At 54.8% G+C, this 26,856-nt stretch overlaps 1 protein-coding gene across 3 annotated transcripts in view; it reads left to right on the top strand.

The window, feature by feature from the left end:
* STIM1 (stromal interaction molecule 1) overlaps positions 1–21,779 on the top strand; it is a 96,832-nt gene extending 75,053 nt beyond the window's left edge. Inside the window, exons 6-12 of one of the 3 annotated variants that reach the window (XM_056858536.1) lie at positions 7,587–7,764; positions 12,615–12,792; positions 14,064–14,231; positions 15,161–15,261; positions 16,037–16,275; positions 19,574–19,640; positions 21,213–21,779. In XM_056858536.1, coding sequence (XP_056714514.1) covers positions 7,587–7,764; positions 12,615–12,792; positions 14,064–14,231; positions 15,161–15,261; positions 16,037–16,275; positions 19,574–19,640; positions 21,213–21,777 — 1,496 coding nt within the window. In that variant the 3' untranslated portion in view covers positions 21,778–21,779. Of the gene's footprint in view, positions 1–7,586; positions 7,765–12,614; positions 12,793–14,063; positions 14,232–15,160; positions 15,262–16,036; positions 16,276–19,573; positions 19,959–21,212 lie in introns of all 3 variants that reach the window. The other 2 variants (XM_056858535.1, XM_056858537.1) reach the window with 2 other exon arrangements.
* Positions 21,780–26,856: the final 5,077 nt, after the last annotated feature.

Raw genomic sequence — 26,856 nt, 5'->3', positions numbered from 1 at the left:
AACCAACTCTTCTTTTTCTTCTTGTGTGCTCCCTAGTACACAGAGCCCTGCTTGAGAGTGTGGCTGTGAAGGAAAACCATTTGCTTTAGTTGGGAAGAGTTGATTAATCAAGCGTCGTAATGATCAGGATTTGCTATCCTGGCCACTTTAAATATTTACAGTTCACTGAGTTATGTTTCAGTTCCCGGGGCCTGGCGAGGAGCTGCCCGATTGGCGCTGGCGGAGTCCCATTAACAATCCATGCCAGCCCCATTTCCACATCGTAATTTGAACTCCTAGCCTAAGGAGCTGGAGAAATGCAGCCAAGTAGGGATATGCTGGTTTGACGGTCATGCAAGCGAAGGCTGCTGCCCCCCGTTGGCTGGAGGGAGGATGTTGCTCATGGCCTTCAAGTCACCTGCTCCAAGGTAGCCTGAGGTGTCCCTTTGCCTCATGGATAGAATTTGGTCCGGGTGCTGAAGTCAACCGGCAATAAGAAGACTGCAGAGGAAAAGGATGGCAGAAGTCTTTTTGTCCCTCTCATGGTTACTTGAGGTTTTTTGGTCCCGTCCAGGAGCCAGAGCAGGCAGTGTAGAGTAGTGGTTAGGCTGTGTGTCAGACTAGGAGTGGGGAGATCCTGGATTCCAATCCTCTTCTCTGCTGTGAAGTTCACTGGAGAACCTTGGGCCAATCTGCGCTGTCTGACCTCATCAACCTCACAGGGCTGTTGTGAGGGTAATGGGGAGAAGGAGGGGAAACAGCTCTGAACTCCTTGGAGGAAGGATGAGCTACAAATACGTGAGAGAGAGAATTGTCCAAGGAATGAAAGCATTTGCTTTGCCTGAGGAAGGAAAACTAGGCCAAGAATCTCCTTTTGCTAGTGAGCCCCAACTTAGAAGGGTCACCTCAGCTCATTCACAGATTTCAGAACGATGGACCCTCCTGGGCTGAATAGGGACACAGGATTCTTCGCTCCTGGGTTCTCTACCTTCGAGCATTTCTCCTCTGCTCTCCTCAAGCTGATCACCCTTTGCGTTGCCCCTCTGCAATCCGAGTTCCTTCTTTGCAACACCCCCTCCTGCCTTCTGGCTCCAGGATCGCCATTCCTATTCGTATCTGACGAAGGGAGCTTTGACTCTCGAAAGCTTCTACCCCAAAAATCTTGTTGGTTTCTAAGGCGATGGTGGACTCAGATCTAGTTCCTCAACTGTACCATGTGCATAGGTGGGAGCCTGCTAGAATAAACACCCGCCTTGGCAGCAAATCCAGGGCTGATAAGGGGTGCTGAGACCACGGTGCCCAGCCCGGCCGGCTTGGATGTGCTTAGGAAATGGCACTGAAACTGCCGTTTTTGGAGGAAAGGGGCTGAGGAAATGCTCCCGCTGCTCCTCATTGTGCCTCCTCGCTCTGAAATTCCATCCCTGCCTGCTCTGCATTTGTTTACTGCTTGGCGCTTGTTTGTGTGACCCTGTCGCCATAGTGCCGGCTCTGTGGCCGGGCCCAGCGAGTGCTGGTGGCCGGGGACGGAGGGGCAGACACTCCGGCTCTGTCCCCAGTCCCTCCTGCCCTCTCGCACCCCACCTCCGGTCTCCATGCCTCTCAGCTGAAGGAGCCCCTGTGGTCCAAAGGGGCCTGCTGCCCTCCCCTGCTGGGCCGGAGCCGGCATCCCTCTGCCGGGCCGGCTCTGCGGCTTTCCCTTCCGAGACCAGCAGGGCCCTTTTCTGAGCCGGCACTGAACGTGATCCAGAACCCAGGTGGCCTGCTGCCAGGAGACTGTGAGTGCCGTTGCTGCAGAGGCTGTGTGGAAAAGGAAGAGGAATTCCTCTACCCCTGTGGCGGCAATACATAAGGCAGTCCCCACCCCCCACCCCCGCAAGAAAAGCAGCCAGAAGGGAAGGTGTTTAAAAAGGCTTCATGGAGCATTTAGCACCAGTGGCCTGAAAAGGGCTGCTTTGGAGAGTGAACTCTCGGGTGTTATAGCCTGCGGAGGTCCCTTCCCAAACCCTGCCCTTCCCTGGCTCCACCCCCAAATTTCAAGGAATTTCCAAGCCCAGAGTTGGCACCCCTAAGGCGTCTCCTTCCCTGTGCCAGCCTCTCTTAATTTCTCAAGAAATCCGTTGCTCGCCCGAGGTTCTGTTACCCACGCTGTGTCCCTTTTGGATGCTGGGGGCTCACCTCTGGCCCAGAGGGAGAGAGGGAGGCTCCACGCCCCCTTGCCCCTTAATCAGTCACTGTGAGGGTGCTTTTCTGAACCTGAAGGTAATCCCTCGAGGAATGGATCTTTCCTCGTTTAGAGCCCCACTCAGGGCGGCTTGGGCTGCTGCCAGGCTAATCCCCAAATCCTGCCGTGGTCTGGCCTGCTCGCTCCCGGCTCCTTGGAAAGCCTTTGTAATGTTCTCAGTGCGCGGAACAGTGCGCCGTCTCCCCGCCCCCAAGAGGGTTACATAACCACCTCCTGGGAATCTGTCCATTTTAGGTGACACGAGGAAAGCTTCGAGCGGGAGACCTTTTCCGTACTCTGCAGAGAGGGGGTAGGAGGGACCCCAGGGCTGACCTGGGCACACGTTTATTTAGTGCTTTGATTGTGGGATCCTGCATGGCAGGAGGTTGGACTGGATGGCCCTTGTGGTCTCTTCCAACCTTGTGATCTTGTGAAGGCGGTTAAGGGGAGACATGATAGAGGTTGATACAATTATGCACGGTTTGGAGAGGGGGAACCTTTTCTTCCCCTCTCATAATACCAGAATGCGGGGTCATCTGCTGAAGCTGGAGGGTGAGAGATTCAAAACAGACAGAAGGAAGTATTTCTTCACACAATGACTAGTTAAAGTGTGGAACTCCCTTCCCCAGGATGTGGTGATGGCTGCCAACTTGGAAGGCTTGAAGAGGGGAGTTGTCATATTCATGGAGGAGAGGGCTATCCACGGCTACTAGTAAAAATGGCTACTAGTCATGATTCATACCTAGTATCTCCAGGATCAGAGGATATTGGGTGCTGTGGAACACAGATGAATACTGCTGCAGGCATCTTATTTGTGGGCTTCCTAGAGGCATCTAGTTGGCCGTTGTGTGAACAGACTGCTGGACTTGATGGACCTGGCTCTGTTCCAGCAGGGCCTTTGTCATGTTCTTATGTTAGTTTATTAAACTATTTCTATCTTGCCTTTCCTCATGGTTCAAGGTGGCTTACAATAATAGTTAAAAACATTTTCAGTTTAAAAGCAAAAGTAAAGGAGCAAACCCCAGATCCTCTGCCCTTCTCTCTCCCCCCCTTAAAAGATGCCTGCCAATTCAATGCCCCCTCTGAAGCCCCGGAAGACAGGCAGGCCTGACAGGACCTCCTGAAGATCTCCAAGGAGGGGGGTCCTCTCACCTCTTCAGAGAGCCCCTGCCACAGAGCCGGAGCCACGATGGAGAAGGCTGAGAGCCAGCCTCCTGTAGTGGTTAAGAGCGGTGGTTGGAAGCGTTGGACTCTGATCTGGAGAACCGGGTTTGATTCCCCACTCCTTCACATGAGCGGCGGAGGCTAATCTGGTGAACCAGGTTGGTTTCCCCGCTCCTCCACATGAAACCAGCTGGGTGACCTTGGGCTAGTCACAGCTCTCTCCGCACTCTCTCAGCCCCACCTGTCTCACAGGGTGCTGTTGTGGGGAGGGGAAGGGAAGTTGATTGTGAGCCGGTTTGATTCTCCCTTAAGTGGTAGAGAAAGATGGCCCATATACAAACCAACTCTTCTTCTTCGATACCGGATGGCCACCCTGAGCGGTTGGATAGCCCACAGACGGCTCCTGACAACTGTAGTTGGCACGCAGGGACACATGGAAGAGGAGCCGGTCCTCCAGTGCGCCACGCTTGCTGTGACAGGTGGGCCACTGGTCGATGTCAGGTGCTCCACAGGGAAGCTCACAGCTGAGCCAGGACCCTTCTGCACAGGAAGAGGGCTGCAGCTCAGCAGGAAGTCACATCCCGGGCAGACACAATGTCTTGGGCAGGGCGGTGAGTTTTCCACAAGGACGCTGCCAAAGAGGGCTGAAACAGAGAGGCAAGTGGCCACAGAGATTTGAGGTGGGGAGGGGGACAAGAAGGATCGGGCAGGCTGAAGCACAGGGTTAAGGCTGAGCCCCCTGAGGAGCCTGCCTGTCAGCCGAGATCTGGAGAGGCCCTGCGGACTCTGCCCCACCTGAGAAGGGAGGCACCTGTCTGCGGGGCCTCTTCCTGGGGCCCTTTGAGACTGAGAGCCTGTGCGGTGCGGAGGGTCGGACTGGGACTTGCGAGGCCTGGGTTCAGATCCCCACCCTGTTCATTGAGTGTTGCTGAGCCAGGCACACTGGGCTCAGCCTACCTGACTGGGCTGTTGTGAGGAGACAATGAGGAAGGGAGCGCCGCCGGTGCCACCCTGAGCTACTTGGAGGAAGGGCAGGATAAAGCTGGAAGAGGGAGGAGATTGCTGAGCAAAAAACAATTTTGTTTTCCCAGGCTTTTGTCTCTGGGGGTGGGGGGGGGGGTGACGTGCTTCCTCTTGTACTGAACATTTCCCCCCTTGGCATGTGTTCTTTGGTTGTGTTGCTCTGGACTTTGACTTTGCTGTGACTTAGTTGGAGGCTGGTGTTTTCCTTAAAAATATGAATTGTTCCATTGTTTGTGGTTGGGAGCTGCCTTGAGGGCCCTTTGAGCTGAGAGAGCAGGAGTATGGATAGTGCTGTAGGGTGTTCAGAGCAAGAGACGGACAGAGGTGGATGGCCATTGCCTGCCTCTGCATAGCAACCCTGGACTTCCTTGGCAGTCGGACTCCCATCCAAGTCTTAACCAGGGCTGACTCTGCTTAGCCTTTGAGATCTAAGAACATAAGAAAGGCCCTGCTGGATCAGACTAAGGTCCATCAAGTCCAGCAGTCTATTTAAGCAGTGGCCAACCAGGTGCTTCTAGGAAGCCCACAAACAAGATGGTTGCAGCAGCATTACCCTGCCTGTGTTCCACAGAACCTCATATAACAGGCATGTTCCTCTGATCCTGGAGAGAATAGGTATGCATCATGACTAGAATTCATTTTGACTAGTAGCCATAGATAGCCCTCTCCTCCATGAACATGTCCGCTCCCCTCTTCATGCCTTCCAATTTGGCAGCCATCACCACATCCTGGGGCAGAGAGTTCCACAATTTAACTATCTGATGAGATCCGGCTAACCTGGGCCAATCAGGTCAAGGCAAAAAAGCATACAGAGGTAGTTGGCCATTGCCTTCCCCTGCGTAGCAACTCCTGACTTCCTTGGTGGTCTCCCATCCGAGTACTAACCAGGGCTGACCCTGTTTAGCTTCCAAGATGAGATTGTGCTAGCCCTGGCCTTTCTGGTGAGGGGGGAAAAAAACATACAGAGGTGGTTTGCCATTCCCTGCCTCTGTGCAGCAACCCCAGACTTCCTTGGTGGTCTCCCGTCCAAGTACTAAGCTGGGCTGACCCTGCTTAGCTCCTGATGAGATCGGGCTAGCCTGGGCCATCCAGGTCAGGGCGAGCACAGGAAAGAGTTTGTGAAATAACAAATAGCCTGGGGAGCTATACAGGTGAGTCTTCTGGCCCTGCCAGGTCAAGGGAGGAATCCCCATCACAGTCCTATCCGCACTTTTAGGATGAACCCGTGTTTTCAGCAAGAGGTGAATGCAGTTTGAGTGCTGCGAGATCCCCACATTAGAAGTTAAGAGTCCCGAGGGTAGAAGAAGAAGAGTTGTTTTTTATACCGACTTTCTCTACCACTTAAGGAAGAATCAAACCGGCTTACAGTCACCTTCCCTTCCCCTCCCCTTCCCACAACAGACACCCTGAGAGGTAGGTGGGGCTGAGAGAGCTGTGACTACCCCAAGGTCACCCAGCTGGCTTCATGTGGAAGAGTGGGGAAACAAATCCAGTTCACCAGATTAACCTCCACCGCTCATGTGGAGGAGTGGGGGAATCAAACCCGATTCTCCAGATCAGAGTCCACCGCTCCAAATTAGCACTCTTAACCACTACACCACGTTGGTAGGCATCTGGACACCCCATAACTGGTTGATACAGTTGATAGCTGTACAGAACGTGACCTGAAAAGGCACTTCGGGGTCTGGCTGTGGCTGAGCAGTTGAGCCCTTGATATTTGCTCACGGGAAGACCCAGGCTCAACCCCCGGGCTCTCCAGTTAATAGGATCTGATGAAACCCAGGAGAGCTCAGGGGATTCTTGAAGGGCGGGGCTTGTGACTGTAAGGCGGAGCACATGTTTTGCATGCAGAAGGTCCCAGGTTCGACTCGCAGCCTGTCCAGCTAAATGTAGCCGGTGCGAGGAAGGACCTCTCTCTGGGTGAAGCTCTGGAGAGCCAAGGCCAGCGAGAAGAGAGCAGCAGGCCGAGCAAGAGGGACCCGGTGGTCTGACTCACTCGAAGGCTGCTGCGTGCGTGTGTTGGGTCTGCCCTGCTGTCGAGGGATTTTGAGATGTCAGAGACAAGGCCAGGCAGCCGCAGAGAGCCTGCCTCATCAGGTCTCAGCTCTGTGATGTCATCGGTCTTTGCTCTGAGACATACCCAGACAGCTGTTCTCTTGCAGCCAAGCAAAGGGGGCGTCTTCCGTTAGACCCGCTTCTGCTCTCAAGGATGCCAGCCGGTCACTTGGCAGGATTTTGCCTGACACAGAATCCGGCCCTGCTCAGAGGCTTTGAATTGTTGATTTATTTCATTTAGAATATTTCTGTGCCGCCTCTTTTGGCCTCCTGCACAAGGCGGTTCACGATGAAAACTGCGTAACAATATTTCATTTTTATTGTATTTTATTTAAAACGTCTAGTGCTGCCTTTCTCCCTTGCAAAACTCAGGGCGACTTCCAATATAAATATTAAAAGCCAGCCTGTAAAATCCAGCCTTTGGACATAAAGCAGCATAAAAAACTATCTGTAAAACAGAAGCTGGCCATTGAAAAGCTGGTAAAGGTAAAAACCCCTAATTAAAAGAAGGAGAAGGACTTGTTGTTGGGTCGCCACCAGCTCATTGGCGGCCCTGCCCACAGGGTGTTCTGGGCAAGAGACAATCCAAAGGGGGAGTGGTCGTTGCCTTCCTCTGCATAGCACCCCCTGCCTCACGTTTTCTGTGGTCTCCCATCCAATTAATGACCTTGGCTGACACTCCTTAGCATCCAAGTTCTGGCGAGCTCATGCTAAGCTGGGCAGTTCAGGCTGCTCCCAATGAAACGGCCAGGTAAAAAGGTGTGTTCGGCCCAGCGCCAGAAGAAAGTGCAGCAGGTCCCCGGTGAGCCACACGGGAGGGTGCTCCATAGGCGAGGGGCCACGGCAGTAAATGCCCTATCTCTAGTCGCCACTCAACTCCCCTCTGACGGCGGGGGCACAGAGTGCAGGCCATGAGAGGCAGGTCTAAACCAGAAGGCTGGGTGGTATGGAAGGGGGCAGTATGCCCGCTTCTTCACTGTTAGAAGCTGGACTGGCAAGAGGCTTGACCGGCTCCTGCTTTGTTTCTCGCCCCTTCTGGAAAGTAATGGCAGCCGCGCGTCTCCGCATCAAAGCGAAGGAAGGGGGTGGCGGGGAGGATGGGCTTCCTGCTTCCAACACCCCCTGTGGCTTCTGTTTCCCCCAGTGACGCGCCACAACCACTTGAAGGACTTCATGCTGGTGGTGTCCATTGTGATCGGTGTGGGGGGCTGCTGGTTTGCCTACATCCAGAACCGCTACTCCAAAGAGCACATGAAGAAGATGATGACAGACCTCGAAGGGCTGCACCGCGCGGAGCAGAGCCTGCACGACCTCCAGGAGAGGTGAGTCCAGCCGGTCGGGGAAGGATGCCGGTGCGTGCGTGTTGGTGTGTGTGTCCGATGTGGTTCTCTGGATCGGGGCTGGGCACGTCAATGTTGGCTGTTGCAGGTCTTTCTGGTTGCTTGTGCTTCTGGACTGAGGCTCTTGTGCTTAAGAAGAAGCCAGGGAAGACGTTCCCTAAAAACAAGCCAGATGTGGTCTGGCCTGGTGCTCTCTTGTCCTGGCATCCTGATTCTGCACTGGATCCAGTTGAGGAGCAGTTGCTGCCTCCAGGTGTTCATCTGGTCCAGGGCAGGCTTCTTCCAAGCGATGTGTGTGGAGCCTTGCCTTGAAAACCTCCACGGGCCGAGTCGGCAGGACTGCTGTAAAGATCCTACTCTGCCTCTAGGCAGTTTATTCCTATTGCTAGGAATGGTCTTCTTGCACTTTGGCTGAAGCGCACCTCGTTGCATGTTGCATCTCTTGCTTCTTGGCCTGTCCTTGGGGGGTGGGGCGTGTCAGAGGAACAAGTGAGCTCACTCTCTCCATTGAAGCTGGAATAAATTACGCAGATGAAGCAAGCTGGCTTGTGCTTTCTGACTGTGCGTGTGCATTGGTCACACATGTTGCATTCAGACCTCTCTGTTTATCTTTCGCATCTGCAGCAACGGCCTACCTGCAAAGGCCTCAGCAGCTCTTAGCTTGCTGTGCAGTCATGTTTTATTTTTATTTACTGGGTACCCAAGGTTGGGTGAAAAGAAAATATATATAAGTCTATGTATAAATACTGAACGTATAATTTATTAGAAGCGCTATGTAAAAGTTAAAATTATTTAAAAGCATTAAAATAGCACAATGGCATTTCCTGAGGTTGATAACTGAAAACACATACCAAACGCGTTTCGGCCTATGGGGCCTTCATCAGTGGTTAATTAAAACCCTTTGTTAAGCCTGCATACATTTACAGAAATACATTAATGAATACAAATACAAACAGTTCAAACCCAACCAGGCATGTGTATATGTTGTGAATTCTATTCCCAATTAGTCAAACATGTGGTATAATAGGTTCTTGTTGTAATACTGGTTAGTATAAGTCTCCCATATACTATGTGTGCAGGCATCAACCTAGTAAAGCAGTCATTTTTTCTACCCCACCTTTCTCCCCAGCGGGGACCCAAAGCAGCTTACCCTGTTCGCTCCTCCATGTTATTCTCATAAACCCAGGTTCAAATCCCCACTCGTGCCACAGAAGCTGGCAGGGTGACCTTGGGCCAGTAGCGCAAACTCAGCCTAACCTACCTCACAAGGTTGGGGTGACGATAAACTGGAGGAGAACGAGGTAAGCCACTTTGGATCCTTATTGGAGAGGAAAGTGGGATATAAATTAAGTAAATAAGTAAATAAATAAAGGATTTGATCAAGGGAAGGACTGGTTTGTAAGAATACGACATGAGCCCCGCAGAGTGGGCTGGGCGTGAAGAGCTCTGTATCTCTCGTGAGGCTTTTGGGGCAACAAGTTTGGCATGATGACGGTGTCCCAAGGGCTTGAACCCGCTGCCAGTCACTTTGAGGACAGACACGGAGGTCTGGCACTTCATGTGAGGGACAGATGGCGTCAGCAACTTCCACAGCTCCCAGAATCTAAAGTTGTCCACCTCAAGGGCTGCAGCAAACAGAAATGTCTTCTTATCCCATACCCTTGGGAGAATACTCTGATCACCCGCTGCTTGTGCCCCTTCTGCGTGCGGCCGTCCTGTTCTTCCAGAGTCCCCCATTTTGCAACATCCTTGAGCAGGCAGCAGGGTTGGCGAAGCATCAGGCTGCAGAGAGCATGGGTTGTCGCCGAGTCTGAGAATATCCCTGAGATGTCTTGCAAATCGGAGATGAAGACATGTTTTTAGCTCCCTTGGCAAACTGGAAACAAGCCGTCGTCTAGCGGACAAATCCGTGACCACAAGTGACGAGAGCTCGGCACTGCCCAGTTTTTTCTGCCTTTCAAAGAGCCGACGCCATCCTCCAGCTGACGCCCGGCATTCCTGCCGAGCTCCGCCAGTGGAGGAGCCACTTCAGTGACGAGATGCTCCCGGCTCCCCCTCTCTTCCCTCGAGATGTGTTTATTTGGCTGCCAGCGCCTCGTCTTCCAGGGGGCGCATTTTTGACATTCCCAGCGATGTTCTGGGCAGCCTTTACGTAGCAAGGGTTGTGCTCGCTCCTTCTCCCGCGGGGCCACCCCGGCCCCTCCATCCCTGTGAAGCAGCGGGCAGCCCTGCGGAGGATGGCCAGTTCTGGCTCCGAAGGCCTTGTGTCCCTCCCTCCGGGCACTTGCTTTGTTCTCCTTGCAAAGGCTCCTTCTTCCCAGGGCTGGCTTGCTTTGTGCCATCACCAGAGGCAGCCTCCTCATTCCCCGGGCTGCTCCCTCAGCTTCATAGAATGATAGAGTTGGAAGGGACCCCCACGGTGATCTAATCCAACCCCATCTAGTAGAAAAGGGCAAGAGTCCAGTACTACTGCAGACAGACTAACACGGCTACCCACTGTGAATCAACCCCCATCTAGTTCATCTGGTCATCTAGTTCCTTCCAGTTCAGCCTTCTTCTGGCCTCGTTGGTCTAGATGCTCCTCTCCAAAGGCAGCTTTCCCTTCTTACGTCTTCTGCAGCCATGGAACCACACTCTTCTCTGCACTCTTCTCAACCTGGCCTGGAAAGCAGAGGGTTTCCAGACCCCCCCCCCCAGCCCTGCCGGGACTCCCGGCAGGGCTGGCAGGGGGCCCTTTAAACAGATCTGCGCCTCCCAGCTGGGAGGCACAGACCTGTTTAAAGGGCCCCCTCCCCGCGCCTTCATGGAAGCCCTGTGAAGGCACGCCCCCCCCGAATCTGCCGAATTTATTCGCCGTACCCCCGAATTCGGTAAATTCGGCTCCCTGTTTCCCGCCTTTTTTGAGTTTGGTTCGTCCGAACCGAAAAACAGCCGAATTGGGGGAAATTCGGCTGTTTTTAGGTTCGGCCTGAACCGAATCAACAGTCCTAGGTGCTTAGTTCCAGTGAAGAGTTCCGTGTAGCTTGAAAGCCTGTGTACCTTGGGGAGGGGGTTGTGGCTCAGTGGTAGAGCATCTGCTTGGCGTGCAGAAGGTCCCAGGTTCAATCCCCAGAGTCCTCAGTTGGAAAAACCAAGGCAGTAGGTGAGGTGAAAGACCTCAGCCTGAGACCCTGGAGAGCCACTACCGGTCTGAGTAGACAATACTGACCTTGATGGACTGATGGTCTGATTCAGCGTAAGGCAGCTTCATGTGCATGTATGTGTGAGTCTGCAAATCCTTTCTCCAGTAAAAAAAAAAACCCCCCAATCATTTATTCATTTGTTATTATGATAAAGTCTGGTGTTCTTTTAATGCTCAGAGTTCTGTCACAATTTTTAGTTAAGCACCACAGTTGGTTTGTGAGGGTGGTCCTTATAATTCCCACTTTATCGGTGCAGAATATCCAAGCCTGGGCTTTTTGGAAAGAGGAAGATTTTTATACGGCAGCCAGCCAATCGGGAGGCTGGGCTGAGCCAATCAGGGATTCACAAAAGCAAGGGAAGAAATGAGGAGAGCAAGATGTGTTTGTGCTGTCCATTTTTTTTTTGCCCTGGGATGCAGAAGGGCCTGGCTCCACCCTCTGGGCAGTGACGCTTGGCCCGAGAACCCAGCTTGCTCAGCTGCATCATGCAGGTTCGTGGTTTGCTGCCACCTTCTGGGCAAATGGGCTTGTCTTGTCTTGGAGCGGCTCTGCCACCTATATTTCCATGGGCTTCTGGGTCCCTGTGTGCCTAGGCAGAGAATCCCTCGGTCGGATAATGTCTCAGCGCATGGGTTTTCTCCCTGCCTGGCCTAAACCCCAGCAGGCTAAAGTTGCCCTGAAACTAAAACACAGTCTGAGAAGGAGACTGGCTGGAGTGTGCCGGAGAAAGGGAAGGCAGCCAGTCTGCCGCGCCCCAGCCTGACCTGCAGGGGCAGGGAGCTCATTATTCTCTTTGTGTGGGGCAGCTGCACTCCTGGGGACATAGCTGAGGCTGAGCGGATGTTCTTCTCCTTTGGGAAGTTCCTCGTCTGCAAGCAGCAAAATGTATAGCCTTGCAAATCCAGGGGGCAAAAGAAGTGGGCAAGAGTAGATTCCAGGGCACAGAGAGTGGTGGATTATAAGGTCTTGGGTGTGTGTGTGAATTAAAGGGTGTTAGTCCTTTTTGCCAAATCTTTCCCAGAGGATACTGCAGGTAGTAACTGTACCTTGAGAGTAGACAGGATTTCTAGGTTTGACATCTGGGAAGCCGCCAGCTTGCTTTGGCCAGGCCGGTGTGGGGAAACTGACAGCCACCCTAGAACTGCCAGCCCCAGAGAAACAGAGACACCAACCCTTCCCTGTTGCACACCACAAAGGCTGCAGCTCCCCTGGGAATAGGCTGGCGTGGCTTTTTCAGCTCCCTCTCTCGGCCAGGCTCTGCCTTCCAGGCTTGCTGCTGTTCCATCAAATGCCGAAAACCAGTTTGGTGTCCAGCTTCAGAGGTAATGGCGGACCCCGTTCCCGGGCAGGAGAATTGCTAAATAGCACAAGGAGCCCTAGGAAAGGGTATTCTTCACCTGCCTCATTTCTCCCTTTGCAAAATGGGAGGTCACTGTCTGCTGGGCAGGAACGTCAAGAAGAGGAAGGAAATAAATTCTTCACGTATTTATTTAGACTGTTTATATCCTGCCTTTCTGTGTAAATATTTAGGAGGCACTCCACAATAATATATAATAATAATAAAGCAGCTCAAGCAATATCGGATATATATGAGACGGGTTCCAAAAACCCTTCCCATTAAGCTCTCCTGCCCCCCTATTGCCCTGTCAGGCTCCAGAAGGCCCAGGAGGAGCACCGCACGGTGGAGGTGGAGAAGGTCTCCCTGGAGAAGCGGCTGCAGGACGAGATCAGCCTGGCCAAGCAGGAGGCCCATCGGCTGCGGGAGCTGCGGGAGGGGACGGAGAATGAGCTCAGCCGGCAGAAGTACGCCGAGCAGGAGCTGGAGCAGGTAGGTCGCAGTCGGTAGCAGCCCCCAGGCCTGCTGGGTGGGCAGCTCGGGCCACCGGGGGCTGGAATTCCCGGGCCCTTTCCCCCCCACACACACACGTTTCAGTTTTGAATGCATCACCTTGTAAGTCTGGGCCGCCTCCGCTAACCCAGGCAAAATGTGTTCTGAAATAAGACTTCAAGCCAAACACATATTGAAACTTCAGTCGTACCTTCTCTGTGTTTCCTAAGAGCGTTTCAGAGGATAGCTGTGTTGGTCTGCAGTGGAAGAGCTAGGTTCAAGTCCAGCAGCATTTTTGAGGCCAACGAGGTTTTTGGGGTAGGAGCTTTTGAGAGTCAAAGATTACTTCGTCAGATACACGTTGGAATGGAGATCCTTGTATTGTATTTTTGCATCCTGAGTTCCTTCTTTGCAGCATCCCTCCCACCTTCTGACTGGGATTAGGGGAGCTCAGGGTCCCTGGAGGTTTTTAAGCAGAGGCCAAATGCCATCTGTCAGCAATGCTGGTTCTGTGACTTTAGGCAGATTGTGAGAGGGAGGGGCACCTTGGCCCTCTTCTGGTCACTGGGTGTATGTGTGGGGGGGGAGGTAGTTGTGAATTCCCTGCGTTGTGCAGGGGGTTGGACTAGATGACCCTGGTGGTCCCTTCCAACTTTATGATTTTCTATTTGTACTTGTATCTGACAGAGGAAGGTTTGACTCTCAAAAGCTTCTACCCCCAGAAATCTTGTGGGTCCCAGAGGTGCTGCTGGCCTCAAATCTAGTTGTCCTAAGAGCCTTTGTGTCTGATTCTGAGCATAAGCAGCTCTTCGCCCTCCACCTCCGTGGCTCAGGAGGGCTTAGAAGTGTCACTCGGCACGATGGGAAAGTGGGTGGGTGGGGAGGAGCCGCTGTTCTCCTTTGCCCAAAGGTCTCCTGAATTACCCATCAGTGATGACTGGCAGATAAATAAAAGGCCGCGGGAGGCTTCTGTTGAATGAGCCCCCTGGGAAGTAGCCAGAAGGATTGAGAGGAGAACTCTTCCCCGCAGCCTCAGAAGGAAGGAAATGGGAAGTGGAGGAGTCCTGGAGGAGGGAGTGATTTGAGAACCACCACCACCCCCGGGACACGGCTCTGCTGGTTCTGAGGGGGGGTGGTCCCATGGCGGGCCACTAGGGTGGCTGCTGCCCCAAGCCCTTGGCCCTGTCTGCCCCCTGCCCCTCAGGAGGTGGTGCCAGGGGTGCCCTCCCGAAGCACTGCAGTGGGCGCTGTGCCGGTCTCCCTCCCTGCAGGTGCGCATGGCACTCAGGAACGCCGAGAAGGAGCTGGAGTCGCACAGCAGCTGGTCCGCCCCCGGCGCTCTGCAGAAGTGGCTGCAGCTGACCCACGAGGTGGAGGTGCAGTACTACAACGTCAAGAAGCAGAACGCCGAGAAGCAGCTGCTCTTGGCCAAGGAGGGGGTGAGTGGCGGGGGGGGGGGCACGATCCTGGCCGTGCAGGGAGGTGGGGGTGCACACCTGGGGCTTCTCTTTGCACAGAGGGGTGCTCCAGCACACGGGACAGTGGGTGCAAAGAGTTGGGCGGCTCACCTTCAGCTGCATCCCAACCCCCGTCTCTTCTTCCGCTAGCCTGTATCTTCTAGTTCTGTTCGCGTGCTGCCCATCCAGGCAGCTTGCAATGATTTAAAATACAGAAAAACACCCATATTCCTAAACTGCTAAAAGCCAAGCAAAACCAGGGGGGGAAGGAGGGGGGGAAAGGCCTTCCAGAATAAACAGGTCTTCAACCAGAAGGCCTGCGACAGGGGGATCAGGTGTGGAGAGACTGGGGGGAGGGAGCCCCAGAGAGTCAGGAAGGGGGGCCCCTTTGGGCTCGGACAGGTGAATGTGGGGGGAGGCAGTCCTCCAGATGCCCTGGACCCAAGCCCTGGAGGGCTGGAAGACATCTCATATGAGGCCTGGAAACCAACTTAAAGCCAGCTTCATAGGGTAGCTGTGTCAGTCTGCAGTCAAAGAGCTGGATTTGAGTCCAGTAGCGCCTTAGAGACCCGCAAGATTTTCGGAAGCATGAGCTTGTGAGAGGCAAAGCTCCCTTCATCCGATATCTGATGAATCAGACTTAAAGCCGGTGTAGTTCCAGTCACAGAGGCGTGACCAGCTCCTCGCAACAGGAGAGGGATGATTCAGCACTGACCTTCTGTGGCAGGATGCCGCCCTTCTCCCTCCATTGCACCCCTTTGTCAGATTCAGGTGGGATTGGAGGGACCCCATCTGACTAAGGGGAGCTTTGACTCTCGAAAGCCGATACCCCCAAAATCTTGTCGGTCTCTAAGGTGCCACAGGGCTCTGATCTAGCTGCCTAGTGATATTGGTCTGTGACTCTTTTCCAGGCTGAAAAAATAAAGAAGAAGAGGAACACCCTGTTTGGAACATTCCATGTCGCGCACAGCTCCTCCCTGGACGATGTGGATCACAAAATCTTGACTGCCAAGTGAGTGGGCTTCAGCTCCTCCCCCTTGGTGCCCTCCTCTTGGGCAGCCCCTTCCTCCTTCAACACGGTGCTGGAGAGCTGGGGGCTGCTAGGGAATGTTGCTTTCCCTAGAATCATAGGCCATTTTTGCTTGGTAATTCGCAGTGCGTTCCAGGCTGAAGTGCCCTGCATCTTTTTTTTTGAATTTTTCACACTGAACAGTCATTCAGGAAGTGACTGCTTCACATTTCTTAAGAGCCTCTGTAATGCGACCTTTTGTGTTTGCTCCACCCCTGCCTCGAAGAATCCCCTCAAGGAAGCATGCAAAATCACAGCCGCACGTTAGCTATGCAAACGGTGGTTGCTAATGGAAGGAATGAAGGAGCAGACGAGTTGGGTGTGTGGAATTTCTCCTTTTGCATCGGGACTGTGAATAGGCATTTTAAAGGTCGCATTTAAAAAGAGAGCTTTGAGTGAGCATCAAAATTGACCCTGCATAAATGACCATAGAGTTGGAAGAGACCATTAGGGTCATCTAGTCCAACCCCCTGCACAATGCAGGAAACTCACAACTACCTCCCCGCCACACCCCCAGTGACCCCTACTCCATGCCCAGGAGATGGCCAAGATGCCCTCCCTCTCCCTGAGGCTGCCAGAGCGGTGCCCCCTCCCTCCCAGAGGATCTAGGAGGCTCTCTTGCGCACCGGGCACATGTGTTCCAGGATGCAGCAGGAGGTTGCTCTGCACGCCGGCTGACCCGGCCCCTCCTCTGCCGCTCTTCCTTCCCCCTCTCCAGGCAAGCGTTGAGCGAGGTGACGGCAGCTCTGCGGGAGCGGCTCCACCGCTGGCAGCAGGTCGAGCTGCTGTGCGGCTTCCAGATCGTCAACAACCCAGGCATCCACACGCTGGTGGCCGCCCTCAACATCGACCCCAGCTGGATTGGCGCTCCTCCCCGGCCCAACCCCTCCCACTTCATCATGACCGATGACATGGACGACCTGGACGAAGAGATCGTCTCTCCCGTGTCGGCGCAGTGTAGGTGTCTGCTGGCTCTTGGGAGCCGCCGGTGTCTTCTTTGGGGGAGATGGGAGGGGTCTGCCTGGTGGGGAGCAGTGGGAGACGGGCTCTGAGTCCAGGCCAGCCGGGCTTCTGGTCAGGCTTCCGGCCTTCCCTGCCCTCTCAGGCCTCTCTGCCATAGGAAGCAAGAGAGGGGTATGGCCAAGCCTGGCATCTGGAGTATCACCAGGCCAGATTGACCAGGGATACTGGAGAGGGTTTGTTTTTTTTGCCATCTTCTGGGCATGGAGTAGGGTCACTGGGGGTATGTTGTGGGGGGAGGGCAGTTGTGAATTTCCTGCATTGTGCAGGGGGTTGGACTAGATGACCCTGGTGGTCCTTCCAGCTCTTTCATTCTATGATCTCTTTGCGCTGAATAGAGATGTTCTGGGGTCTTCTCAGCTGTTGCTTCCTGAATCAGCAACCTGAACAGGACTGAAAGTGAACTGATCCTGTAATGCCATGCCTCTGCACACATGCAGAGTGCTTCCTGCAGCCAGTCACCCGCAGTCTGGGATGGAGGAAACAGGGCCCCCAAAGGGAGCCTTGAGCACCCCGTTAATCTCCCTTTGGCATGACTTGGGGTGACAGGGAACTGGCGGGTTTGCCTTTGCCAGAGAAGACAACTCCCAGGTATAGTGGGATGAGGCTGAACAGGACAGAGAAGCCAGGAGGAGGGCAGGGCCGCTGTTCACTGCAGTGTCTGCATTGGGGAGAACGGGAGAGGGTTGCCGGTGCCATCACAAAGATGGTGAGGGGTCTGGAGACCAATCCTATGAGGAAAGGTTGAAGGAGCTGGGTATGTTTAGCCTGGAGAGGAGAAGACTGAGAGGCGATATGAGAACCATCTTCAAGTACTTGAAGGGCTGTCACATAGAGGAGGGTGCCGAGTTGTTTTCTGTTGCCCCGGAAGGTCAGACCAGAACCAACAGGTTGAAATTAAATCAAAAGAGTTTCCGTCTACACATTGGGAAGAATTTTCTAATAGTTAGAGCGGTTCCTCAGTGGAACAGGCTTCCTCGGGAGGTGGTAAGCTCTCCTTCCCTGGAGGTTTTTAAGCAGAGGCTATATGGCCATCTGTCAGCAATGCTGATTCTGTGACCTTAGGCAGATCACGAGAGGGAGGGCACCTTGGCCATCTTCTGGGCATGGAGTAAGGGGTCACTGGGTGTGTGTGGGGGAGGTAGTTCAGAACTTCCTGCATTGTGCGGGGGTTGGACTAGATGACCCCAGTGGTCCCTTCCAGCTCTTTGATTCTCTTCCATGATTCCATGTTTCTTTTTTCCCCCTTGAGGTGGCAAGAGCAGTGTGGGCAAAGAGGGCTGGATTGGCACCAAGCAGGGAGGGCGTGGGGCACCCCTGGCGCTCCTGGCTGGGCCTGATGGGGCAGCTTCCATTGGGCTGCTGATGTTTCTGATTGCCAATGAACCCTTTCTCTCCCTCCCCCCCCCCGACCGGTCAATGCCAGACGCGGCCTTGCTCTTGGGGCGCAGGTTCAGTGACCACCCATCTCTTGGCTCGGAGGACCCGTCCTTCTGGAGATACCCGGGTTTGAGGCTTCTTCCTCCCTTGAAATCTTTGCCACCCGCTGGACTAACTGCAAAGCAAAAACCGGCCGAGCGAGCACCCTGCTTTCCTTTCTCCTTGAGCACAGATGCTAATTCACCCCCCTTGCCCCCATCCTTTTTCTCCTGCTCCTTTTTTACCTCTTGAACTGGGTCCGATTCTCCACTCCTCCACATGAGCGGCGGAGGCTAATCTGGTGAACCGGGTTGGTTTCCCCACTCCTACACATGAAGCCAGCTGGGGGACCTTGGGCTAGTCACAGCTCTCCCAGCCCTACCCACCTCACAGGGTGTCTGTTGTGGGGAGGGGGAGGGGAGGTGATTGTAAGCCGGTTTGAGTCTCCCTTAAGTGGTAGAGAAAGTCGGCATATAAAAACCAACTCTTCTTCTTCTTCTTCTTTGTCAGTTGACTCCGTTTCCTCTCCTGCCAAGCACTGAAAACAGTGAGGACCGAGGGGGCGAAAGTCACGTTGTGTGGCTGCCCCTCCCTCTGACACCCAGGGGCTCAGCTTGGGGTGGGAGAGCCATGACTCAGTGGCAGAGAGTCCCAGGTTCAATCCCTGGCTGCGTCTCCACTTAAAAGGATCAGGGAACGGGTGGCGGTAAAGACCCCCTCCGGAGACCCTGGACAACTGCTGCCGGCCAGAGGATTTGAAACTCACCTTTAGAGACCCAGGGTCTGACTCTGTATAAAACAGGTTCCGGTGTCCCTGTGTTCCCCCGTTTCTTGTGTGTTTTTTCCTGATCTTTGCAGGGAGTGGCCCCTGATTTCTGCATTTCCCCCCTTGATCCTGAGGGTTAGAAACTTGTTGTTAAGCAGATTTCTCCCCACCCACCCACTTTAGGAAGTGTGTGGGTTTATCACTTCATTCCGAGCCAGCTGCTGTACTGACAAGCCAGGCACATTTGTGGGCAAGTCCTTCTCCACCTCTGGATGCTTTATTTGCTACAAACCTAGGATTAGAAGTAGAAAAGAGTAGGAGTCCAGTAGCACCTGAACAACTAACAAAATTTCTGGCTGGGTATGAGCTTTTGTGAGCCACAGCTCACTTCTTCAGATACCTGTGACTCACGAAAGATCATACCCTGCCAGAAATTTTGTTAGTCGTTCAGGTGCTGCTGGACTCCTTTTTTACTGCTAGTGACAGACTAACATGGCTACCCATCATGCTCTAGGATTGTGGCCCTGCTGCAACCATTTGACAGGGCAGGGGTACGAAAGTGTCATGTGACCCCTTGTTCACAGCTGAGGGGGATCTTCAGGGCTCCCAGGTAATCGCCCAAGCAGGCCCCACCTGCATTCACTGCAGGAGATTCCTAACCTAAAAGAATTCTGTTCTTCCGCTGGGTTGGAGGCCAGAGTCCCAATGGCAGCATAGAGGAAGGGGTGCGGGAGATTCTGGCGGGGGTCCAATACTTGAAAGGATCCCAGGAAGATATTTGGAAGCACGCCTTCCTCCCATCCTCTGAGGACAGGCTGTTGGCAATGGTTGTAAGTGGCAGGGAGGCAAGGTGGTACAGCTCTGTCCCTGGGCAGCATTCGCATGCAGCTTTAGCTGTCAGAGGCTGGGGGTGGAGGGCACTCCACAGCTGTGGCCCCCTCGCCTCTAAGCCCATCACCAGCTCTGGTTTCAGCTACTCCCGTCGCCTCGGCTTGTCGCCACCCAGTCCGGCTTCCAAATCCTCACCTCCGCCTCCCTCTCTCGTTCCAGCGCCCGTCTTGCCAAGCAGCATCCGCCAGCGCCTCGTGGACCCCCAGCATGCCTTGGGATCTCAGAGGTTGGTAGAGGGTCAGCAGCTCCCCAGCCAGGCCGAATCGGGGCCGCTGGCCCACTTCCTGCCAGGCAGGGTGGCTCTGCGTCGAATGCCTAGCCTGACCAGCGGCCAGAGCTTCAGCTCCGAGGTCCCCTGCGCCAGCCCGCCTTTCGCCGCCTCCTCGTGCTCCTCCACGCCTGCCCACGCGGCTTCCGCCTGCCATGCCCTCCCCATCTACTACCACCACACGACCTCCTCGTACATCCTCCAGATGGACACGCTGCCCAACCTGCCCCCTCCCGATGACACCTCTGGGACGCACTGTGGCGCAGACAGCTTTGGGTACCGAGGCATGGTGTTTGGTGTTCGGCCAGCCCATCTGACTCCGGCTGCTGGGAGACCTGCTAACCGGCTGTGCTGTGCCATGCCTTCCCTGTGCATCTAACCCAGACTTCCCTCGTACTTGGCTTGTTTCCTTCTGGCAGGGTCGCCAATACAACTAACCGCACACTCTCGTTAATTTGTAAGGAAGATCCCTGCATGGGCTCAGCTCATCTTGTGGGATTCCCGTGGCCGGCAGTTGGAGTTTCTCCTGGGCTTTTGATGTGTGGATAATTTGGTTTGGTTTGTCCTCCCACTCTCCCAACAATGGCACCTTGGCCATCTTCTGGGCATGGAGTAGGGGTCACTGGGGGTGTGAGGGGGGGGAAGTAGTTGTGAATTTCCTGCATTGTGCAGGGGGTTGGACTAGATGACCCTGGTGGTCCCTTCCAACTCTACGATTGTATGACCCTTTGAGGGCAGCCTTTCTTACCCCCATTTAGAAGGATTGCCCAGTGCTGCCTGGGTAGGCTGTCGCTGTACAGGTTGAGTTCTCCCCGTGCCAATTGATGAAAGAAAGCTTGAGTGAGGCACGGAGGCGAGTGTTGCCTCTGCTCTTCTGCTGGCCATGGGGGCCCCATTTACATACTGGGAGGGCACTATTCTCGACTTGGTTATGGGACCCCCCCCTTGTCCCATAGCACCTCTCCCTTAAACAGGTTTCCACCCCCTTTCTCAGCCTTGCAAACTCGGGTAGTATTTGGGGCTGGCCCCATGACGGCCCCATGAGACACAGTAAGTAGGTCTTCGACCGAGGCTCCAGAGAGCCCCCCCTCCCAGCTGTCCCCCCCTCCTGTCTTCCTTTCCCCCTTGGGTCTATCACCCTCCAACCGGGGGTGCCATAAGAGATAATGAGTAGAATATTGTGTTGTAAATGGGAACAGTTTTATTTAATCAGGAGCGATTTTATTATAAGTGTATGATGCTTGCCATAAGTTTTGTGGATTGTTGTGTGATTGCTGTTGGAAGATGCCCTGAGCCTGAATTTGTGTCAGGGTGGAGCGGGGTATGAATTGGATAAAATAAATATGGCCTGTCTCTCCCCTGCAAGCTACTTGATGCTCTGAGAGTGGTTGCAGAAGAGCATCGCTGGAGAGGCTGAGCATCGCGCATGAATGCATCTCTGTGTGTGTGTGTGTGCATGCAGAAGCATTCAGTGCCACATTCTCGCAGGACCACAGCCTGACCTCTCTCTCTCTCTTGCCCCCTCCACAGAGACCTGTCCCGCTCCGACTCAGACTCCTCCCTCCCTCACATGAGTGACCACCAGCGCATATCCGGTGCCACGCCCAAAATGCTCCCAAACAGGCCGACCCAGTTGCACAAGGCTTTTGAGGAGGCAGCTGGCACCGGCTACCCAGCCCTCCTCGCTGGGTCCCCCAACGGCGGCCACAACCGGCTCCCGGAGGGCTCGTCCCCACAGGATCAGCTGCCCGAGAGCCCCATTGTGATGAAGAAGGCGATGATGCTGAACCACGGCTTGGAGAAGTCGTCCAGCCTTGGGGAGATCAGCCACTCGGCTGCTGGCAGGGCGGGGGTCCGGCCGAGCCACTCCGACTCTTCCCGGTCTCACAGCCCCAGCTCCACCGAGCCCGACACCCCCTCCCCGGTCTCCGACTCCCGGCCCAACAGCGTCACCAAGGGCAGCACCCGCATCCCCCAGCTGGCCTCTAAGAAGAACGTGGGGGAGGAAGACAGCGGCTCCACGGGGGAGGAGACCGACTCGGGCCCGGGCAAGAAGAAGTTCCCCCTCAAGATTTTCAAGAAGCCAAAGAAATAGGAGGGGTGACCCCCCCACACCTGGGACAAGGCCCCATCCACTGGGAACGCAGCAGGGGCGAGGGGAGGGGAGCCCCCGCCCCCCAAGATCACCACACGGGGAGGGGCAAGCAGCGGCCCACCCCCTCCTCCCTGGGACCCCTCTGCTTCCTGTTCTCAGCTTTGGGAGGGAGAGGAGCTAATAAAATATATTTGTTTTGTGACCTCAGCCTAGCCCATCTGCTCGTGCCGGAGAGCCCCCCTCTCGCTTTGGCTGCGCATGGCTGCCGCCTCCTGCTTGCGCCCCCCCCTCACTGCCCCACCCCTGCAGACCGCCAGGTTTTCTCTGCTCTGTTTGCTGCGCAGCAAGCCACAAGGCATGCCCCCCCTTCCCAGCATGTCTGTCCTCTTCCCAGCCCCCAACCAAAGCCCGCAAGGAGTCCCATGGGATTTTTGGACAGAGTGATGGCTGTGTGGGAAGGTTGGGGGGGTCTGCTTGGCTCTGCTGGGAGGGAGACACCCGCCCCTCCTGGGCCCCCTGCCTCAGTTGCTGGCCAAGCAGAGGTGGATGTTAGAGACAACCCCCGCACCCCAGGTGTTTGAGTCCTTGGAGATGCCCTTGGGTTAGAAATGGCAACTCCCACTTGGGAAATTCCTGGGGGCAGGAAGTTCAGGGGAAGGGGACCGCTGTTCCCCGGAGATCAGTTTGTACTTCCAGGAGAACTGCAGGGGGGGCCCCCCTGGAGGTTGGTAACTGGGCCTTGGGTGAGGCAGAAGCCGGCTGGTGGCTGTCCAGCCAGTGGGGTGTCATGCTTGGTTTCTCTGCAGGGTCCCCACCTCTGCAGCCTGCTCCTTAGGGAATATAAAGGCTGGGGTCCAGCTCTGCTGGCAGAGAGGCTTGAAAGGGCCCCCTGCACCATTCAGCAGTCTGCCTTTGCCCCCCACCCCCAGAGCAGGGCTCCTTCCTGGTTCCGAACCCCGTGCCTTAGTGTGGGATGCTTCTGTGGGGGTTTCCAGAACAAGACTGAGGTGGGAGGGAGGGGACTGGCCCTGGAGTCCCGTGTGGGCTCAGCGGATCGCGGCCCAGCCCTGCTGCTGCCTCAGGGCCCCGCAGGGAAGAAACCACCACCAACCCTGGGTCGGAGGAAAGGGTCAGCATGTTCAGCCGCTGGGGCTTCTGCCCTTGGCCAGCAAAAGAGAGGCGGGCTTCATGGGTGGGTGCCCTTCAGGCCCCCCGGGGAAAGGGGGCCAAGATTCCCCTCCCTGAAGCTCTGTGTTTGCACTTCAGTGGGCTCCTCCCTCCCCTTGAGAGCAAGACCCGCATGTCTGGGGAGGGCACCAGCGGGGCTTTTGAGCCTCTCGTACAGCTGTGGGCTCCGGGGCTGCGTGGGAACCCCCCTGGCACCCTCCCCTCTGCAACCAAGTGCCTGCATCTCTCCGCTCCCGCTGGCTTACGCCCCTGCCCTGAGGAGGAGGAAGAAGAAACCCCGGCGCTTGAGCAAGTGGCTGTGGGCGCGTGGGGGTATGTGTGATGGTTGGCTCTAAGGCACTGCTCTGCTTGGGCTCAGCAAGGATGCCCCGGAGAAAAAGCCCGTCTGTGGGCCCGCTTCCCAGGAGCAGGGGTGGCCCTGGGCTCCCGTTGCTGCTGCACCACCCCTCTCACGAGGAGGCGTCGCCCAGCCGAGCAGGCTCCACCTCCTCTGGGAAGGCCACCTGTCACGCTGCCAGCCACAGTCCCGGGCAGTGCCAGGCATCTGTTGGTGCGGCAGCCCTTGCTGTGCATCTGCCAAGCCTGGTTTTATTCTACGGCCATTTCGTAAAACTGTTTTAAATCCAATAAAGCATGTAGGCGATTTTAAGAGGCGGGGCCTGGAGGTGTCTTTTCTGGGTGTTGACGGCAGACCGTGGGGTGCACTGCTCGGTGAGGGGCTGGGCAGCTGGACAGCCACCGCCGTGGGCCTCTCTCTGGGGCCCTGCAACATCGCCCCCTCTCCAAGGAATGCCAAGGAGCCTCTCTGAAGGAGGAGAAGAGTTGGTTTTTATATGCCGACTTTCTCTGCCACTTAAGGAAGAATCAAACCGGCTTATAATCGCCTTCCCTTGTCCTCCCCACAACAGACACCCTGTGAGGAAGGTGGGGCTGAGAGAGCTCTAAGAGAGCTGTGACTGGCCCAAGGTCACCCAGCTGGCTTCATGTGGAGGAGTGGGGAAACAAATCCAGTTCACCAGATTAGCGTCCGCCGCTCCAAACCACTGCTCTTAACTACTACATTGGCTCCTCTGGGCCCTTAGCAGGGGTGGGGGCACCCATAGCTGGTGCTGCTGCCATCCTGCTTAAAATGGGAGGCTTTCCACCCACAGCCTCACTCGGCCATGAAGAGCTGCAGTCCTGAGCCCTGTTACTATGGGAGTGGACACCTAACTCCCCCCCCCCTTGGCCTCTTCTACCTCACTCCTCAGAGCCATGCAGAAGAAACCAGCCGAGCATAGAGATGTGCCTGTTCCTCTTCCATTGAGGGACTGACTCTACATGTGCATGAAGTGGCCTTATGCTGAATCAGGCCCCAGGGTCCATCAAGATCAGCATGGCCTACTCTAATGGTCCCAGGTCGCTCACGTCATCCACCACCTGCTCCTTTCAACTGGGTATGCCAAGGAGTGGACATGGGCCCTTCTGAGTGCCAAGCAGATGTTCTACCCCCAAGCCACGGCCCCTCCCCCGGCTATACTCTGTGGAACTGGGAGGGCACCGGCCCCTTGCTCAGGCAGGTGGCATTGGAAGGAGGGCGGGTTGTGTAAGAACCTGAAGCAACAGCACCAAATCTGGGATTTTGCACCTCCAACTCCCACCGGTTAATGCACACGAAGAAGCAACTGTCTGCGTTTGTGTGCAAAACAGACTTGCTGGTCCATCGAAGCCAGCATCCTGCTTCCCCTAGTGGTTGACCACAGAGACCCCAGGGAGGGTCCTGCCCTTCAAAGGCGCACTGCCCTGCCCCAGACACAGAGGCCCCATTTTGGCACTGTGGATAAAAGCCATTGCACTAAGTGCTGTCAAGTGGCTTCTGACTTTATGGCGGCCCTCTGAATCAGTGTCCTCCAAAATGACCTCTCGTTAACAGCCTCGCTCAGGTCTTGCAATGTGAAGGTCCTGGCTTCCTTGGTGGAGTCAAGCCATCTCATCTTGGGTCTTCTCCTCATTTCCTGCCGCCTTCAACTTTTCCTAGGATTATTATCTTTTCCAGTGAGTCTGGTCTTTTCATAATGTGACCAAAGTACAATCGCCTCAGTTGAGTCACTGTAGCTTTTAGGGAGAGCCTCTGACTCGATTTGCTCTAGAACCCACTTATTTATTTATTTATTTTTGGCCAGTCGACGGGATCCATTAACACTCCTCCAACACCACATTTCAAAGGAATCTACTTTCTTCCTGTCAGCTTTCTTCATGGTCCAGCTTTCACACCCATACATAGTAATGGGGAATACTGTTCGATGAATGAACTTGACCTTGGTGGTCAGCGACACATCCTTCCACTTAAGGATCTTTTCTAGCTCCTTCATGGCTGCCCTTCCCAGTCTCCGTCTCCTTCTGATTTCTTGGTTACAGTCTCCCTTCTGGTTGATGATGGAGCCAAGGAATAGAAAACCTTGAACAGTTTTGATTGCTTCATTGCCAGCCTTAACGCTGTGTAATTCCCCAGTGCTGAAGGAACCCTCCATGATCCCGGCACATCCCTTTTAAAGCCATCTAACCTCGTGGCCATCACTATCTCCTGTGGGCAGGGAATCATGCCAGATACTACGCACCACTGCTTGTCGTGATCCTGGCGCTCATGAACTCCATTGGGGACCAGAGAATGCTAGAATTTTGGGGAGGGAAATCCCACTCTGTCCACTTTTCCCATACCAGGAATAAGTGTCTAACCCTAACCCTCCCCTCTCTGTTCATCTCTTCTTTAAACTACGAAGTCCTGAAGTTCCACACCCTTCCTTGCTGGAACGGTGCCCTAAACGCTTGCTCATTGTACTTCCTTTTTCTGCACTCTTCCGGTCTTCTGGTGCAATTATTGAGAGAAAGAGCCGCCAGCACCCTCCAATGCTCCAGCTGTAGCCACGCCACAGCTATGCCAGGGCCTTGTGATACTGGTCCCTCCTTTCCCAGCAATCCCTGCCATAGACTTTGCCCTGCTCCCTGCTGGCGCCCTCTGAGATGACATTTTCCTCAAGCCACCCGCTGGCACCAACAGCTCTCCCGATCGATCGCTGCCCCTTTCAAGGCCCACCAGCACAGAGCTGAAATCAGGGTTTATTTATTTTTGCGCCCACGTGCATCTCTTTACCTTCACTGAACCTCATTTGCCGCCTCGGTGCCAAACTCATCCTCTTGGAGTGGATTCTCGCAATCCTCTTGAGTCTCACCCCACCGACTAACTTCACATGATCCGCAAAGCTAGCCAATTCTCTGCTCCCCCATCCCTTCCTTGCCTGCTCCAGATCATTTATGAATAAATGCAAAAGCACCGATTCCAAATGGGGAGCAATCCTCTGGCTTGCTTCCCTCCCTCCCTCCGGTGGCCATTTACTCCAGCCCAAGAGAGGCAAAAGGTGCGGGAGGGGCAGTCTTCCCACAATTGACACTGACAAGCTGGGGAGGGAAGGAACAGGCACACAAGGGGCAGAACAGAACTTTTATTGATGCTGGGAATAACCCCCTTTCCGCAAAGGCATTTGGAGAACATAACACTTTCTTAAGAAAAAGAAACTCCTTGGACAGAGAATGAATCTCTGGTGTGCCCACCCCCAGGGGGTGAGCCGTTTGTCCCCTTCTCCCTTTTTATCATCTGCCCAACCTCTGCATGTGGGCCAGGCTGGGAGAGCGCAGCTGCTCCAATCTCAGCCTGGGGAGGGAGCTGTGAGCCTGGCTGCCCCCCTCCCCAAGCAAAGCACGCCTTCCCACAGGCTTGACGGCTGCTTATCCCAGGAAGAGTCAAGTGGCTGCCACCCCCCCCCAATGGCAGCACTGGTTTTGTTTCTAAAAATAAGGCATTGGGTTAGATTGGGGGGGGGGGGCTAAAAAAAATGGAAGGGGTTTTTGACTAGG

The sequence above is a fragment of the Euleptes europaea genome, chromosome 12 (assembly GCF_029931775.1).
Source record: "Euleptes europaea isolate rEulEur1 chromosome 12, rEulEur1.hap1, whole genome shotgun sequence".
Lineage (NCBI taxonomy): Eukaryota > Metazoa > Chordata > Lepidosauria > Squamata > Sphaerodactylidae > Euleptes > Euleptes europaea.
This window is presented reverse-complemented; position numbering and strand designations above follow the sequence as displayed.